General features: G+C 70.0%; 2 protein-coding genes across 3 annotated transcripts; one reads left to right on the plus strand and one right to left on the minus strand.

The window, feature by feature from the left end:
- Nucleotides 1–1,637: 1,637 nt before the first annotated feature.
- On the plus strand, nucleotides 1,638–9,652 carry APEH (acylaminoacyl-peptide hydrolase). The gene is made up of 22 exons (XM_008155582.3): nucleotides 1,638–1,707; nucleotides 1,783–1,915; nucleotides 2,299–2,425; nucleotides 2,695–2,788; nucleotides 2,896–2,971; nucleotides 3,054–3,211; nucleotides 3,372–3,509; nucleotides 3,593–3,684; nucleotides 3,757–3,797; nucleotides 3,877–3,998; nucleotides 4,450–4,510; nucleotides 5,568–5,665; nucleotides 6,278–6,329; nucleotides 7,067–7,155; nucleotides 7,491–7,629; nucleotides 8,025–8,108; nucleotides 8,187–8,267; nucleotides 8,597–8,685; nucleotides 8,782–8,972; nucleotides 9,055–9,157; nucleotides 9,239–9,345; nucleotides 9,425–9,652. The coding sequence occupies exons 1-22, from the start codon at nucleotides 1,696–1,698 to the stop codon at nucleotides 9,528–9,530; spliced, it is 2,193 nt and encodes a 730-aa protein (XP_008153804.1). The 5' UTR covers nucleotides 1,638–1,695; the 3' UTR covers nucleotides 9,531–9,652.
- A 361-nt stretch (nucleotides 9,653–10,013) lies between these two features.
- On the minus strand, nucleotides 10,014–15,419 carry MST1 (macrophage stimulating 1). Of its 2 annotated transcripts, none has more exons than XM_054708048.1 (18): nucleotides 14,843–15,419; nucleotides 13,812–13,959; nucleotides 13,626–13,738; nucleotides 13,432–13,546; nucleotides 13,204–13,340; nucleotides 13,012–13,128; nucleotides 12,734–12,865; nucleotides 12,274–12,442; nucleotides 12,050–12,180; nucleotides 11,868–11,970; nucleotides 11,640–11,776; nucleotides 11,507–11,542; nucleotides 11,295–11,415; nucleotides 11,048–11,125; nucleotides 10,766–10,912; nucleotides 10,581–10,687; nucleotides 10,350–10,489; nucleotides 10,014–10,238 (listed from the first exon to the last, which is right to left on the minus strand). In XM_054708048.1, exons 1-18 carry the CDS (start codon nucleotides 14,943–14,945, stop codon nucleotides 10,077–10,079), a joined length of 2,196 nt encoding a protein of 731 aa, XP_054564023.1. In that variant the 5' UTR covers nucleotides 14,946–15,419; the 3' UTR covers nucleotides 10,014–10,076. The 2 variants fall into 2 exon arrangements, with proteins under 2 accessions (XP_054564023.1, XP_008153797.3); XM_008155575.3 differs by having other exon boundaries at nucleotides 12,747–12,865; nucleotides 13,008–13,128.
- Nucleotides 15,420–15,632: the final 213 nt, after the last annotated feature.

The raw sequence follows: 15,632 nt of genomic DNA on the forward strand, positions 1-15,632 counted from the left end.
CTAAAGGAGCCCAGCGTTGCTGGGTAACTAAAAGCACAGATCAACAGACAGAGGCTCAGCCTTGCCTCTGGCCTTCTCCCCCTCTCCCCGAGTTAGAACCTTGATGCATGTCCTTCTTGTTTGTATTTTTCTATTCTTTTTCATTTTATTTTATTCTTTTTTTTAAAATATATTTTTAATGATTTTTTACAGAGAGAGAGAGAGATAGAGAGTCAGAAACATCGACGGGAGAGAAACATCGATCAGCTGCCTCCTGCACACCCCCTACTGGGGATGTGCCCGCAACCAAGGTACATGCCCCTTGACCGGAATCGAACCCAGGACCTCTCAGTCCGCAGGCCGACGCTCTATCCACTGAGCCAAACCGGTTAGGGCTATTTTATTCTTTAAAAATATATATTTATTGATGTCAGAGAGGAAGGGGGAGGGAGAGACGGAAACATTAATGATGAGAGAGAACCACTGATTGGCTCCTATTGGGGATCGAGCCCGTAACCCGGGCATGTGCCCCGACTGGAATCGAACCCAGGACCCTTCAGTCCGCAGGCTGATGCCCTATCCCCGGAGCCAAACCGGCTGGGACTCTTCATTTTACACGGAAGTTGGAAGGTCAGCTCCTCCCACTTATTTTTGCAGGTTCACCCGTACTTGGGGTGGCCCCCAGCCTCGGGCGTTTCTAGCGGGTCCACTGCACAGCCCCGAAGGCGGCACCGTGTCCCCGCTTTCCTGTACAAACACCGCGGAGAGGAACGTCCCAGCCCCACCCTCCCGCCCACCGGCCGCTCCCGCTCGCTCTCAGGGGGTGCGCTCAGCCAGAGCGGCCTCGGGACCGGAGGGCTCTTCCCCAAGGGGCTGATGAGGCCGATGGGGAAGGCGGCGGACCGCGGCCACGGCAGCTCTGGCTCCGGTGGAGCTGGACCCACCGGGTCCTCTGCGCCCAGAGCGGGGCCGGCGGCGGGAGGCGGGCCGAGGCCACCGCTCAGGGTCCACCAGGCGCCACGGAGGGGGCGGCGGAGGGCTGAAGGGGCCGATAGCGCGCGGGGTGCGCCTGGTGGCCGATAACCCAGGCGACGCCCCGAGGGCTCAGCAGCCCGCCCTTCGCCCGCACCCCAGCGCTCCGCGAGCCCCGCCCAGGGAGGCCGGGCGCGGTGCGGGAAGGTCTGCCCGCAGGGCACCGGCGGGGCCCAGAGCCCGGGGCGGCGGGGTTCCCGCGGGGCCGGCGCTCGCACCCCGTCCGGTGACCCGCCCCTCCCCGGCCGCCCGCCCGGCGTGGCCTCTCCCCGCACAGCCTGGCCGGCCCCCGCCTCCCCCGTCTCCCTGGGGCCCTGTCCCCCCGGGCCCCGCCCGGCCTGCCCACCCTCCTGCGTGGCTCCCACCGGCCGCCCCCTCTCCTGGGGACCCTACGCCTCTCCTCCGCCTCTCGCCAGCCCTGCGCGACCCCAAAAGCCGCTCCTCTCCTCGCGGTCCCGCCCGGGACGCCCCCGCGGGTCCCCTGCTCTTCATCGGGGGCCCCGCCCCTTACCCTCGAGGCCACACCCCTCCGCCAACGGTCCCGCCCACTCGCCGGAGGTCCCGCCCCTCCTCCGGGAGGCCGGGCTGCGCGAAGTTCGGGGGCTCGTCCGGGCTCCGCCCCCCGAGCCTCACTTCCGGGCGCCATCCGCCCCGCCCCGCCCCGCCCCGGCGGCGACGGCAGTCATGGAGCGGCAGGTGAGGGCTCGGCCCGCGGTTCGCGCGGCCCCTGCGGCGCGGGCCGGGCCTGACCCTGGTGTGTCCCCTGCGCAGGTGCTGCTGAGCGAGCCCGCGGAGGCGGCGGCGCTGTACCGGGCCCTGAGCCGCCAGCCCGCGCTGAGCGCCGCCTGCCTGGGCCCCGAGGTCACCACGCAGTACGGGGGCCGCTACCGGACGGTGCACACCGGTGGGTGTGGAGGGGAACGGGTGCGGGGACAGTGCGGGTGCAGGGCAGGCTGCCGGACAGCGCCCACGTGTGCGGAGGAAGCCGGGGTCCGAGGGCGTGGGGCTGAGGGTGCACCGCGCACGCGGCGTTCTGGACGCGCTCCTGGTGCTGAGCTGAGCGTGCGGCGTGGGCCGGCCTGGTGCCGGCGGGGGGCCTGGAGCAGGGCGCCGCGGGGGTATCGCCAGGAGGCTGGGCCTGAGCTGCGGCGCCGGGTGCCCGCCCTGCACCTGAGGGCCTGGCGGCAGGTGCGGGGCGCGGGCCTCCTGGGCGGAGGGCGGAGGGCGGAGGCCGGAGCCCGCGCGGGGCGGCCTGAGCAGTGGCCTGAGCAGCGGCCTCTCCTGCAGAGTGGACCCAGAGGGACCTGGAGCGCATGGAGAACATCCGCTTCTGCCGCCAGTACCTGGTGTTCCACGACGGGGACTCGGTGGTGTTTGCAGGGCCCGCGGGCAGCAGCGTGGAGACCCGGGGGGAGTAAGTGTGTGGCAGGGCCCAGCGGGAGGCCCGCGGCCAGGCTGTGCCCCTGGGGGCTCCTGCCTCCTGCCGGGGCCTGATAAGACTGGCGTTGGCCCCAGACTTGGGCCTGGAGTGGAGCCCGCGGAGGCTCGGGGAGGCCGGGGAGAATGGAGCCCGTGCCCCGCGGAGAGGCCCGGCCAGGGGCCACGGTGGGGCCAGGACTGCCAGGTGGGTGTGGGCCATGCTGGGTGGGAGGTGACCCTGGCCTGCCCCCGTGTCTTCCTCAGGCTGCTGAGCAGGGAGTCTCCCTCGGGCGCCATGAAGGCCGTGCTGCGCAAGGCGGGGAGCGCCGGCCCCGGGGAGGAGAAGCAGTTCCTGGAGGTGGGCGCAGGGCAGCCGTGGCCGGGGACCAGGGGGCGGGCAGTGGGGCTCAGCCTGGGCACCAGGCTCTGCTGGGGCGCAGGCAGCCTGACGCCCGATGTCCCCAGGTCTGGGAGAAGAACCGGAAGCTCAAGAGCTTCAACCTGACGGCGCTGGAGAAGCACGGGCCGGTGTACGAGGACGGTGAGGCGCCGGCGGTGACGGGCAGGGTGGGCAGAGGGGCGGCCGTCGCCCGGGGCCCCCCCTGACCGGCCCTCTCACCCAGACTGCTTTGGCTGCCTGTCCTGGTCGCACTCGGAGACACACTTGGTGTACGTGGCAGAGAAGAAGCGCCCCAAGACCGAGTCCTTCTTTCAGACCAAAGCCCTGGACGTCAGTGATGACGAGGCGGCCGGGCCCAAGAAGCCAGAGCAGGCCGTCAAGGTGCTCCGGGCCGTGCCAGTCCGGGAAGGCCCGCGGGGCGGCGCCGGGCTCCGTGCGCACCCTGCCCGCCCCGCGCCTCGCAGACCCGGAGGCCCTGGCTTCCGGGGGGCCGGGCTGGCCCTGGCGAGGAGGCTGGGTGCTGAGCGTCTCGTGTCCTCAGGGGGACCAGTTTGTGTTCTACGAGGACTGGGGAGAAAGCATGGTTTCCAAAAGCACCCCGGTGCTCTGCGTGCTGGACGTCGAGAGCGGCAACATCTCTGTGCTTGAGGGCGTCCCCGAGAGCGTGTCCCCCGGACAGGTGAGCCGACTCCGCCCACAGCTTCGGGGCCCCGGCCCGGCCTGAGCTCACCCTGCCCCCCCTTCCCCGGGTCTTGTCCACAGGCCTTCTGGGCCCCCGGAGACACGGGCGTGGTGTTCGTGGGATGGCGGCACGAGCCCTTCCGGCTGGGCGTCCGCTTCTGCACCAACCGCAGGTGAGGCAGCGGGCGGGCGGGGCGGGGCGTGTGGCTCAGGCCGGCCGTGACGCGAGTGTCTGCTGGTTTCAGGTCAGCCCTGTACTATGTGGATCTCACCGGGGGGAAGTGCGGTAAGTGCTGGGCCCCCGAGCTGTCCTGACCCGCCCGGGCCGGCCAGCCCGCGTGATGTCCCGCTTCCGTCTGGCCCAGAGCTCCTGTCGGACGACTCCCTGGCTGTCTCCTCCCCCCGGCTGAGCCCGGACCAGTGCCGCATCGTCTACCTGCAGTACCCGTCTCTGGCCCCCCATCACCAGTGCAGCCAGCTGTGCCTGGTGAGTGGGCGGGGGCGGGGCCGGGGCCGGTGCGCAGAGGATGGGAGGGGGGAGAGCTGACGTCACTGCTCCCCGGGCCCCTCATGGGCCTCCTGTCCCGGGTGGAGGGTGGTGTGAGCCCTGCCCGTCCTCTGGGGCGGGGCCTGGGCTGCCAGTGCTGCTGGCACGGAGGGCTGTGCGCTGTGGAGACTCGGCGCCGTGAGGGCGTGCTCCGCGTGCCGGTGCCCTCCTGCCTCAGTGGCACGGGGCGGCTCTGCCAGCGGCTTCGTTACCGGCTCTTGCCCAAGAAGAGCTCTGGTCCGAGAGAGAGTCGGAGGCCCCTGCAGACGTCGGCCCAGCTCGCAGGAAGGAGCCACAGAGGCTCCTCCCGGGCCCCCTTCCCAGGTGACCCCGGAGCTCTGCCTGAGGGCACCGCCGCCCGGCCTAACCGCCTAACCGCTGTGTCCCGCAGTATGACTGGTACACCAGGGTCACCGCCGTGGTGGTGGACGTGGTCCCTCGGCAGCTGGGAGGTAAGGGGCGTGTGGCGGCGGGCGGCGGAGCCTGCAGCGTTTCCCTCCGTCCGTCCCCCCTGCGGGCCCAGCCCCCGGGCAGCCTCCACAGGGAGCAGGGCCAGCGCCACGGGCAGGGTCCGGATAGAGGGGGTCAGCTGGCCCAGCGCAGGGTCCGAGCGGCCGCGCTGGCGGGGGGTGGGGGGGAGGATCGCGAGCCCGGCCGCAGCTCCCGGTTAGATTTGTCCGCCTGGAGCCGCCGCTCCCTCTGGGCTCTCAGGACCTGCACTGGGGCCGCGTTGTCCGCCCCAGCCCCTGATCAGCAGGCGCCTGGGAGGTGCTCTGGGCCGACAGGCTCGGTCAGTCTCGGTGCTCAGTCTCTCGGGACCCCGGGCTACCCCAGGGCGTGCGTGGTGCGTTCTCAGGCCGCCCGTCAGTCCGGGCGCCGAGTTGGGGAGGGCGGCCTTTCCTCCCTCCCCCCCTGGCTGTAGGGACGCAGCTGGGTGCCTGGCCCTGACCTCCCGGCTCCCCTGTCTCCGTCCGTGGAGGGTGGTCACCCTGCCTTCCTGGGGCCTCGATGACGTGAGGGTGACATGATAAAGAGCAGGAGCGCCCGGCCGGCTGGCTCAGGGGTTGAGCGTTGACCCAGGAACCAGGAGGTCACGGTTTGAGTCCGGGTCGGGGCACACGGGCTCGGGTTGTGGGCTCGATCCCCAGTGTGAGGTGTGCGGGAGGCAGCCGGTCCATGCTTCTCTCGCATCCTGATGTCTCCCTCTCCCTTCCTCTCTGAAGTCGGTAACGTTGTGAAGAAGAGCAGGGTCCCTCCCGCCCCTGTGCCAGGCCCTCTCCCCTGGCACCGTGGGAGCAGGTCGCCGGGAAGCCGGCATTTCCCCGGAGCCCGCCGTTCCCAGAAGCCCCTGAGCTCTGCCTCTCTTGGGCCTTCGGAGACCCTGCCCTCTGCCCCCTCCTCGGGGGCTCATTGCCTGGGGTGCCCTCCTGCGTCAGGGGTGCTCCCCAGCAGCCAGCCTGACCCTCCCCTGCCCCCCCACACACACACCCTGCACTCCTGTCTCCGCAGAGAGCTTCTCCGGCATCTACTGCAGCCACCTGCCGCCGGGGTGCTGGTCCGCGGACAGCCGGCGAGTGGTTTTCGACTCTGCTCAGCGCAGCCAGCAGGTGAGGGGCCCTGACCGCTGAGAGGCGGCCTGTGACCAACCCAGGGCCCCTGGGCCCAGGGCCCCGCGTCTGCTCCCCGCTGGCTGCTGTACCCGGCTACCGGGCCTCGCCCGCCCCTGAGGCCCTGCCGGCCCCTGTCCTGGCTTCCCTTGTCCTTGAGGCTCTGGCTGCCCTGGGGTCCCCGGTGCCGTCCTTGGCCGTGGTGCCCCGGAGCAGCCACACAGCTGCACCCCTCCGCCAGGCATCCGCCAGGGATGGGGGGCTGGCACCGGGGGCCTAAACACTAGGGGGAGCGATAGAGGGGCAGGGGCCTTCTCCCAGGGGTTGGGTGGGGACACCCAGTGTGCCGGGCCCCTGTTGGGTGTGATGCCATGTGGTCCTCGTTCTGGCTAGAGCGGGCTCAGAGGCAGCCCTGCCCCTGCCCAGGGGCACTCGGCACGTTGTGACGGGGCTAGGGTTTGAGCTCAGTCCCTCAGGCCGCTCCCTCCTGTACCGAGTAGCTGTCACCAGAGTTGCTCAGCCCTGGCCTGGCTCAGGCGTCCCAAGGGGAGAGGAGGTGGGGGGGACCCACAGGACCCGGGGCAGGAGGCCACCGTGGCTCCTTTCTGTTAGGACCTGTTTGCTGTGGACACCCAGGTGGGCACTGTGACCTCCCTGACGGCTGGTGAGTGGGGGGCCGAGCGGGCCAGCCAGGCCGGGGGGCGGGGGGCTGGGCTTGCGCTGGGGCAGCGGTGGCCCTCGGCCCTGTGCCACGCGTGTCCTGCAGCCTTTCCTGCCAGTGTCACGAGGACCCTGACCAGCCACAGCCGCCTCCCCGCTCCCCTCGCGCCGTGTCCTGCCCGGCCCTAGAGCGGCCCCACCTGCTGCTCAGCCCTCCGCAGCCCCAGGCACAGGCACCGGCCCGGGGCAGCCCTGTGGGCGCCCTCCTCCCTCCTCCAACCAGCTGGTGACCTGCCCTGGTCCTGCCCTGACTACACTCCTCCTCCCAGCTACTGAGGGCCCGGCCCCGGCTGCACCTCACCATAAGGCCCTGCTCAGGAACCTCCTCGGACCCCACTGCCAGGATCTCCCCTCCCCCACCCCCACCCCCACCCCGCACTGGCCCCCTGCCCCGGCCTGGCTGCCGCCATAGAGTGGGGACGGGCGTGGCGTGGGGTCCGGGTGTCCCCAGGTCTGGCAGTCCCCGGGCACAGCCGGTGTCCGATAATCAGCAGCAGACTGAGCAGGAGGCTCACCCAGGGCCGTGTGCACTGCGGGGTCCGGGATGGTCCCGAGCGGCATCCCTTCGCTCCTCAGGGCAGGAAGGCACCTGGCTGTCGCGCCTCCGACCAGGGACCGGCTCCGCAGGGAGGGGGTGGGAAGGTGGCCCTGCAGGTGCTGAGCGGCCGCTGCCTTCCCCAGGGGGGTTAGGAGGGAGCTGGAAGCTGCTCACGATGGACCGGGACCTCATGGTGGCGCAGTTCTCCACGCCCAGCCTGCCCCCGAGCCTGGTGAGTGCCGGTGGCCCCGGCAGGAGGGTCTGTGCAGGCAGAGCTCCGGGGTCAGCACTGGCCCGAGTCTGCTGGCCAGCAGGTGGGAGGCCAGGTGGGCCCCCAGCGTGGTCCGCAAACTGCCAGGCTGGGGTCTGCCCTGCACACAGGTTCCTGGGGCCGCACCCCGGCCTCTGGCTGAACAGAGCGCAGGGAGACGAGACGGCGCCTCTAAGCCGCGGAGGGGGGTGTGCCACGCCCACTGGAGGGGCAGGAGGCTCAGCGTTGAGAAAGCTGCCCACCTCCCCCCTGGGCAGAGGCCGCCAGGCCCCGTGACACCCCTTTCCCCTTGGCAGAAAGTGGGGTTCCTGCCTCCCGCGGGGAAGGAGCGGTCAGTGGTGTGGGTGTCCCTGGAGGAGGCCGAGCCCATTCCCGACATCTCCTGGGGCGTCCGGGTGCTGCAGCCGCCCCCGGAGCAGGAGAACGTGCAGTTTGGTGAGCCCGGGGCGCGGCCCTCCCCAGCTCCCGGCACAGTGTCCGCCCCTTTCCTGCCTCCGGCTTCGGGGGGGTTCTCTCCGAGAGGGTTCTTCCCCTCCGGACAGTCCTGGGCGGATGGTGTCCAGGCGTCTGGGCACCTGCTCTGGGCATCAGCGTGGAATCCCCAGGCCAGGTCGCCTGCGGTGGGGAAACCAAGGCACAAAGGCCTATGCGAGGCCTGTGACCACGCCTCCCCCGAATGCGGCCCTGGCGGAGTGGGGCTCCTGGGTCCGTGTGGCCGTGGGGTGCCGTGGCCAGGCCTGATCTGGAGGTCAGCCCCAGAGCTGCCGCTGCAGCGCGGCCTTGGCCGGGGCAGCCCCGGTGGCCCTGCTGACCACCGCCTCTCCCCGCAGCTGGCCTTGACTTTGAAGCAATCCTCCTGCAGCCCAGCAACCCTCCGGATAAGACCCAAGTGCCCATGGTGGTCATGCCCCACGGTAGGCACCTGGCCTGAGAGCCCCCGCCCGCCCACCACCCCTCCTGGCTGCTCCTCACCCTCTGCTCCCCGCCCGCAGGGGGGCCCCACTCATCCTTCGTCACCGCCTGGATGCTGTTCCCAGCCATGCTCTGCAAGATGGGCTTTGCGGTGCTGCTGGGTGAGTGACAGCCCGCAGCTCGCAGGGCTGTGGGGGACGGGCGGGCGTTTGTACAAGCACCACAGGTACCACCCTAGTCCCTGGGCAGCTCTGTAGCCCGGACCTGGTAACTACCACCAGGAACTGCTGGGCCGGGCCGGGCCCTGGCTCCATGGCCACGTGGTAGGAGACGCCCTGGGGCCTCCCAGGGAAGGGAGTGCTCACCCGGCAGCAGCCTCGCCTCCCCCGGCCCCTCCCCCCGACAGCCTGTGCAGCTGGCCCCGGCCGGGTGCAGTGTCCAGGGGGCTGGAATGTCACTGACCACCGTCTGGTCCCTTCCTGGCCTCCAGTGAACTACCGTGGCTCCACGGGCTTCGGCCAGGACAGCATCCTCTCCCTCCCCGGCAACGTGGGCCACCAAGACGTGAAGGACGTCCAGGTAGCAGGGCTGGGCTCCGACTCCTCAGACTGGCGGGCGCGGAGGCTGGGGGTGCCCCCCGGCAGCTGGCTGAGGTGCACTCTGCCCGCCCTGTAGTTTGCCGTGGAGCAGGTGCTGCAGGAGGAGCACTTTGACAAAGACCGAGTGGCCCTGATGGGCGGTTCCCACGGCGGCTTCCTCTCCTGCCACCTGATTGGCCAGTACCCAGAGACGTACAGCGCCTGTGTGGCCCGGAACCCGGTGATCAACATCGCCTCCATGTGGGGCTCCACGGACATCCCCGACTGGTGAGCGCCCCTCCCCGCCCTCGCCCAGTGCAGCCCGTCCCCCGGAGCCCGCCCACGAGCTGCAGGGCTCGGTCTCCCGCAGGTGCGTGGTGGAGGCGGGCTTCTCCTACAGCAGCGACCGCCTGCCGGACCTCAGCATGTGGGCGGAGATGCTCGACAAGTCGCCCCTCAAGTACTCCCCTCAGGTACACAGCGCCCCCCCCCCCGCCCCGTGTGCTGCCATCCATGCAGAGCCGGGGCCTGCTCACCCTCACCCGCACCCCCAGGTGAAGACGCCGCTGCTGCTGATGCTGGGCCAGAAGGACCGGCGGGTGCCCTTCAAGCAGGGCATCGAGTATTACCGCGCCCTCAAGACCCGCAACGTGCCTGTGCGGTGAGTGCAGGGCGGCCCTGGAAGCTGGCGGGTGGGGGGGACCCCCCCACCTTCAAACACTGCTGCCCGCCCCCCACAGGCTCCTGCTGTACCCCCAGAGCACCCACGCCCTGTCCGAGGTGGAGGTGGAGTCGGACAGCTTCATGAACGCCGTGCTCTGGCTGCGCATGCACTTGGGCAGCTGAAGGCCCGCCTCCGCGCCAGCCGGTGGGGGCGCCCTTGGCTCTGGGAGGCTCCTGGGCCCTGGACCCTGGAGGGGTGAGCGAGAGCGCGGGCTGTCTGGTCACAATAAATGAGGAGTCTGGTTCGTGCGGGTCCTCTGTGCCCAGCCCCGCCCTCGGTTCAGAGACCTCAGCCATGGGGACCTCATCTACCTCCGTGTGAGAGGGGAGGGGCCGTGAGGGATTCACCCGTTGCTGTCCTGGCCACGGGGCTCCCCCAGGCCAGCTCCCTCTGCTGCAGCCCCTTCGGTTAGCAACTGCCTACACCACCCTTAGGCGGGGGCCTGGGAGGTCCTGCCCTCCCACAGCACCCGCAGGCTGGGGTGGCCCGAAGGGCAGCTCGCCCACCCAGGGTGTGCAGGGCCGAGCCCCCAGGCCCGAGCGGGGAGTTGCCAGTTCATTCCCTGGAAGCAGAGACTAAAGCACCGCCCGGCGTGAGGAGGAAAGGTGGCTTTATGTCCGACAGGAAGCTCCGTCCCTCCCCGCTCAGGGCGGGCATCGAGGCCGGGCCTAGCCCAGCCGCATGACCTTGTCGATCCAGTCCACAAACACAGAGACGCGCATGAAGACGGCCGGCCAGCCGGGCCGTGCGCACACGCGGTTGGGGATTATGATCCCCTCCAGGACCCAGCAGTCGTGGGTGAAGCAGGCGAGCGGGCCCCCGTAGTCGCCCTGGCGGGTGGGAGACCGGGTGAGGGGCCTGTGCCGAGGCAGGGACTGGGCCCCGGAGGAGAACTAGTCCAGGCTGTTCCCACGCCCTCCCGCTGGCGGGGCCGCACCCACCTCACAGGCGCCCACGGGGGCCAGCAGCGCCCTGGTGCACATCTCGCGCTCCTGGACGCGCCCGCGGTACTTGACGTTGCACTCCTGGTTGGAGATGACGTTCAGCAGAGCCACGTTGAGGACCGAGTTGTTCCCTGTGCCTACAGCGACGGGATGGGAGGAAGGCAGGCCTTGGGGGAGGACCCAGGGCTGGCCTTCGGCCCGAGCGGTCCGCCCGGCACCTCGTCTCACCTCTGGTCTCGCCCCAGCCTGCAATCTCACACTTGGTCCCCGGAGGCACCACGTACTGCTCGGGGGGCAGGCAGATCAGGGCCACGCGCTGGTTCAGGGCTACGGGTCTTTGGCAGAAATGAGGGCGCTCAGGGCCCGAGGCCGAGGGGCCGGCCCCGCCTCACTGCCCCAGGCCCGGCACACACCTCTCCAGCTTGAGCAGCAGCAGCTGGGAGTCCGAGGGCCCGCACACCATTTTGGCCACTGGAACCCGCTGCAGGCCTGGCTCCTGGGGCTGCGGGTTCTGGAACATGGTGCCCAGCCACACCTCATAGCCCACGAGAGGCTCGTGGCTGGGAGACAAGCTGCTCAGTCAGGACTCATCGCTGCCCGAGGCCCACCTGTTGGCTGGCCTGGGGAAGGTGGCTAGGGGGAAGATGAGGCAGGGTGATGGGACTGGGTGGGTCCCCAAACCCAGGGAGGCTCACCAGGAGGAGAAGCACTGCTGGGAAGTCAGCACCCACTGCTCCTTCACCAGGGAGCCCCCACAGAAGTGCTGGCCATGCCTGGAGGATGAGGGTCAGAACGGGGAACAGTGAGGCCTGGCACACGGGCTGGACCTGCCACCTCTCAGCTAGAACCTCTGGAGCCGGGACAGGTTCCCACCCTCCGGGGCACAAACAGGACGGCCTCGGCCCCTGGGCAGGGGGTGGGGGGAGAGGAGGTGAGCCTCACCGGTTGCGCAGGCTGACTGTCCAGGGGGAGCTCCCAGGCTGACCCCCCACCACACGCAGCCTGGAGGGGTCCCGGTCCTGGCGGGGCTCCCTCTTGCCACACTTCTCAAACAGCACCTGGTCTGGGGGCGGGATGGGCCCGATGGGACTCCTGCTGCGGGCAGGTGGGAGGCACCGGCCGGGCACCCCCACCCACGCCTGGTTCGTCTGTACCTGGGGGATCTAGGATGGACGGTGGTTGGTCCTCATCTGAAAGGGGATGTTTGCCCGTTAGAAAGCCAGCCTTAGGCTGTGGGGGCTGGGAGGTGGGATGGGGTTAGGGGCAGGGGAGGTCGCCGGAGCTCACCGCAGCGCCTCAGCGCACAGTAGTCGAAGGGAGTCCGCGCGTCCGTGGTGTGGCACCAGGGCCCGTGGCTGTCCCCGTCCGGGTTCCTGCAGAAGTTCTCCTCCAGATGCGCGTGGGGGGCGGAGGAAGGAGTGAACCTGGGCGGGAGGGGGAGCAGATTCAGAGCAGGACCCCGACTCCCCGACTGGCTCCAGTTTGAGTTCGGGCCGGATGTGCCAACCAACTCACAGCGACTTGTGCGGCGCGTCCGCGGACCAGAGCTGGCACGGGACGCCCTTCCGCGTCTTGCTGACCGAGCCGCGGTACTGCTCCCCGGTGCCATAGTAACAGTCTGGGCGGCAGGGGGGCTGGTCAGCCGGTGCTGGCCGAGCCCTGCGGCCGGGCGCCTCCAGCCCCAGCTGCGGCCTTACCCTCGGGGCGCACGTCGTCGGTGCAGCGCCGGATCTGGTAGCAGAAGGCCATCCGCATGCCAGGCCGCGTGGTGAAGCACCAGGGCGCCTCCGAGCCGTCGGGGTTTCGGCAGAAGTTCTCCCTGAGGTCCCTGGGGAGCGGCTCCGCTCAGCGCACCTCGGCTGGAGCCACGCCCCCGACACCGCCCCGGAGCCGCCCCAGCGACGGTCGCCCGCCCGCTCACTTGCACGCGTATTTCTCGGGCGCGAAGCGGTGCTGATGCGGGCTCTGTGCGTCCCAGCGCTGGCAGGGCACGCCCGCGGCGGTGGTGTTGGCCGTGCCCCGGTAGCCCTCGCCCTTCCCGCGGAAGCAACTGTGCGTCGCACCTTCTGGACGCGGCTGCGCCTCGGGACCTTGGACGAACCGAAGCCGGTCGGAACTCGAGTCAGAACTGAGACCCAGGCTAGGGCTGAGGCCGAGCCCCACTTCCGCGGGTCCCCTGCCAGATCACGCCCCGCCCCTTCCCCAGCGAGGCCACGCCTCAATTCCCAGGTGCCCAGCCCCGCCCCTTTCCCAGCGAGGCCACGCCCCAATTCCCAGGTGCCCGGCCCCTCCCCTTCCCCAGCGAGGCCACGCCCCCAATTCCCAGGTCCCGGCCCCGCCCCTTCCCCAGCGAGGCCACGCCCCCACCTTCCCCGGCGGGCGGGCCGGTCCTACCGCAGCGGGGGATGTCGCAGAACTCTCGCTCCACCTGCGGGTCGGTGGTGTAGCACCAGGGCCGCTCCGAGCCGTCGGGGTTGCGGCAGTAGTTGTCGTCCAGGTCTTTGTCAGGGAACCTGGGGGCCACGGCCGGGCGTGAACAGGACCCTGGGACTCGGGCAGGGCCTGGCCCCGCCCTACTGCCTGCCTTCGGGCCCGCCCCTGGAGTCCCCAGCCCCGCACTAGCCTGGCCCCTTGGGGCCCCCCGCCCGCGCGTACTTGCTCGGCTCAAAGCGGTGCGGGTGCGGGCGCTGCAGGTCCCAGCGCTGACACTCGCGGCCGGACTCGGTGCGGTCCACGGCGCCGCGGTAATCCTCACCGTTGCACGAAACGCAAGCGGCTGGAGACAGGGCAGTGGGTTATGGACGGTGTGGGGGCTGGTCCTCGCCCCCAGGCTCGATCCGGATTCGCCTACCCTCCCGGCAGGACTTGATGCCGCAGCTCTGAAAGCGCACAGCGGGGTCTGTCGTGTAGCACCAGGGGCCTCTGGGGTCCCCGTCGGGGTTGCGGCAGAAATTCTCCTCCAAGCCATTCTTGGGTGTGGGCATGTACCTGGGCGCAGAGAGCTGCGATATAGTGCGTGCGGGGGGGGGGGGGGGGACCGGTGCCCACCGCAGGGACAGAGAGGGGGTGTCTGGCTCACTTGTGGTCATTGGGGTGCCTGTGGCTCCAGCGCTGGCAGGTTAGGCCACTCCTGGTGATGGCCTTGGTGCCCCGGTACTTGACCCCATTGTCCATGATACAGGTCCGCACGTAGTCTGGGAGAGATAGACCCACGTCCACAAGGCCTGAGGCCCAGCACCCCTGTCCCGGGCCACCCTTCTCCTCAGCCCTCACCTTTCTTCTGGAAGAGATCGCAGCGCCCTGAGCGCTGCAGCCAGGTGTGGGGCGAGTCCTGGGTCCAGGGCAGCAGCTGGCAGCCCTGGCTGCTCATGTTGTGGTGGAAGGCCCTGGGAGGAGGCACAGGGTTACAGGGGCCCAGGCTCTGCTGCCTCGGTCTTATCTAGGCCCCTCGCCACGCACCTGCAGTCCAGCAGGCGCTCGCAGCGCCCCGCACACTCCTCGGCGTCTGCCACGTCCTCCTGCCAAGGCCCGGGCCCAGCCGCGTGCAGCAGGTGCCGCAGCTCCGTGCCCCGGAGCACCTGGAAGTCGTTTAACGGCGAGCGCTGCCCTGCAGGGGGGTGTGCGTGTCAGTCGTCATATCGACACAGCCACGCTGTGTTCACTCAGGGAATCCGAGCCACGAGGTTCGCCCTGGCCCACGCGCTCAGTGGTTAGAGCGTCCGCCTGCGCACGAAAGGGTTGCGGGTTCAATTCCCGGTCAAGGGCACGTACATGAGTTTTGGGTTCGCTCCCCACCCCCTGGTCAAGGCTCCTGTTTCTCTCTCTCCCCCTCCTTCCCTCCCTCCCACTCTCTCTGAAAAGCAATGGAAAAAATATCCTCTGGTGAGGGTTAACGACAAGCTCCAGGCTCGGGGACGGACTCTGTGGACACATTCAAGGGTCAGACCCCAGTCCAGGGCGGGAGAAGCAGGCCCCAGACATGGGAGTTAGCACCTGTATCCGTGTTTCGTGGGCAAGGCACCAGGCCAGATCTGAAACATGCACTCCATGAGAGCCGTGGGGCGCGGTGTCTGCCCGATGGAAGTTGTCTCGTCTCATCTCTCAGCTGAGGATGCCAGGCCCAGAGCTGTCCCGCTGGCCAGGCAGGGGCGCAGCCACGCTAGCTCGGCGTTCGGACTCCAAGGCTGGTCTCTCACCAGCACCAGGGCGTGTGCTAGGGTAGACCAGGCCGGGGAGGGACGACTGCCCGCATGCGTGCCTCTGGGCCGTCCCAGCACCGCCTCGATGCCCAGCAGACAGTCTGCCAGCTAGACTAGGCGGTGTGTACCGTATTCCCGGGGCCGCCCGTCTTGACAGAAGCCAAAGTCGCTCAGTGCTCGGTGCTCAGTGGGAAAGTGAGCTCCTGGCTTGAACGGCAGGATGGGCCTGGGGCTGACCTCGACCCGAAGGCAGATGGGGCTGGGGGGGCTGGGGGGGCAGAGCACACTCACCAGGAGCCCACGGGCACTGCAGCAGCAGCAGCAGCAGCGGCAGCCACCCCATCCTCCCAGCTGGAGGCTGCACTGTGACCCATCGCAGCCCCATCCGGGACATTGTGAAACCTGTCCCTCCAGGATTGGGCGGCTCTGGCTCCACACCCCTGCTCCAGGCCTGCTGGGGCCTGACCTGAGACCCAGTTACAGGAATAGGGGTGGGGCCAGGCCCCCTGGGCCCTCGAGGGGCGAGGGCCCTCCCTGCACTGCTGGCCCCTAGGAGGCTATGCAGTGGGCAGGTGTAGGGGACTCTTGAGGTGCCCGGGGAGGGGGCGGAGTCCCCCTGCAGCCAGGCTGCTCTGAAGGGAAGTGGGTGCCGCCAGAGGCCTGGGCTGCAGCCCCCCGAAGTGGTCTGGAACCTTCCTGGGCCCGTGCCCCCTGGAAAGGGGGAATGTTCCCTGCCCGGCCCCAAAGCCGCCGCCCCTTTGGCTGGCTTATCGGCCGCAGCTGTAAGACGGGCCCACACCCGGACAGCCGAGCCCAGGGAGGACTCCCCGCCCGTCCGCAGAGGGAAGCGGGGGAGCAGGTAGCCGGGAGCCGGGACGTCCTCGGGGGCATCTGGGCGGGCCCCCCGGTGCGGGAGGCGTGGAGGGTGGCCCGGGCGGCCGTGGGCCCTGGGGCTCGGCGGCGAGCTCCTCCCGCGGGGCAGGGTCCAGGCGGCGGGAGGCGGGTGTCCGCGGGGCCGAGGCGGGAGCACGGCCCGGGCGGCGGGGGGCCCCCTGGCGGCGGCCGGCGCGGCCGGTGCGCG

The sequence above is a fragment of the Eptesicus fuscus genome, chromosome 18 (assembly GCF_027574615.1).
Source record: "Eptesicus fuscus isolate TK198812 chromosome 18, DD_ASM_mEF_20220401, whole genome shotgun sequence".
Classification (NCBI taxonomy): domain Eukaryota; kingdom Metazoa; phylum Chordata; class Mammalia; order Chiroptera; family Vespertilionidae; genus Eptesicus; species Eptesicus fuscus.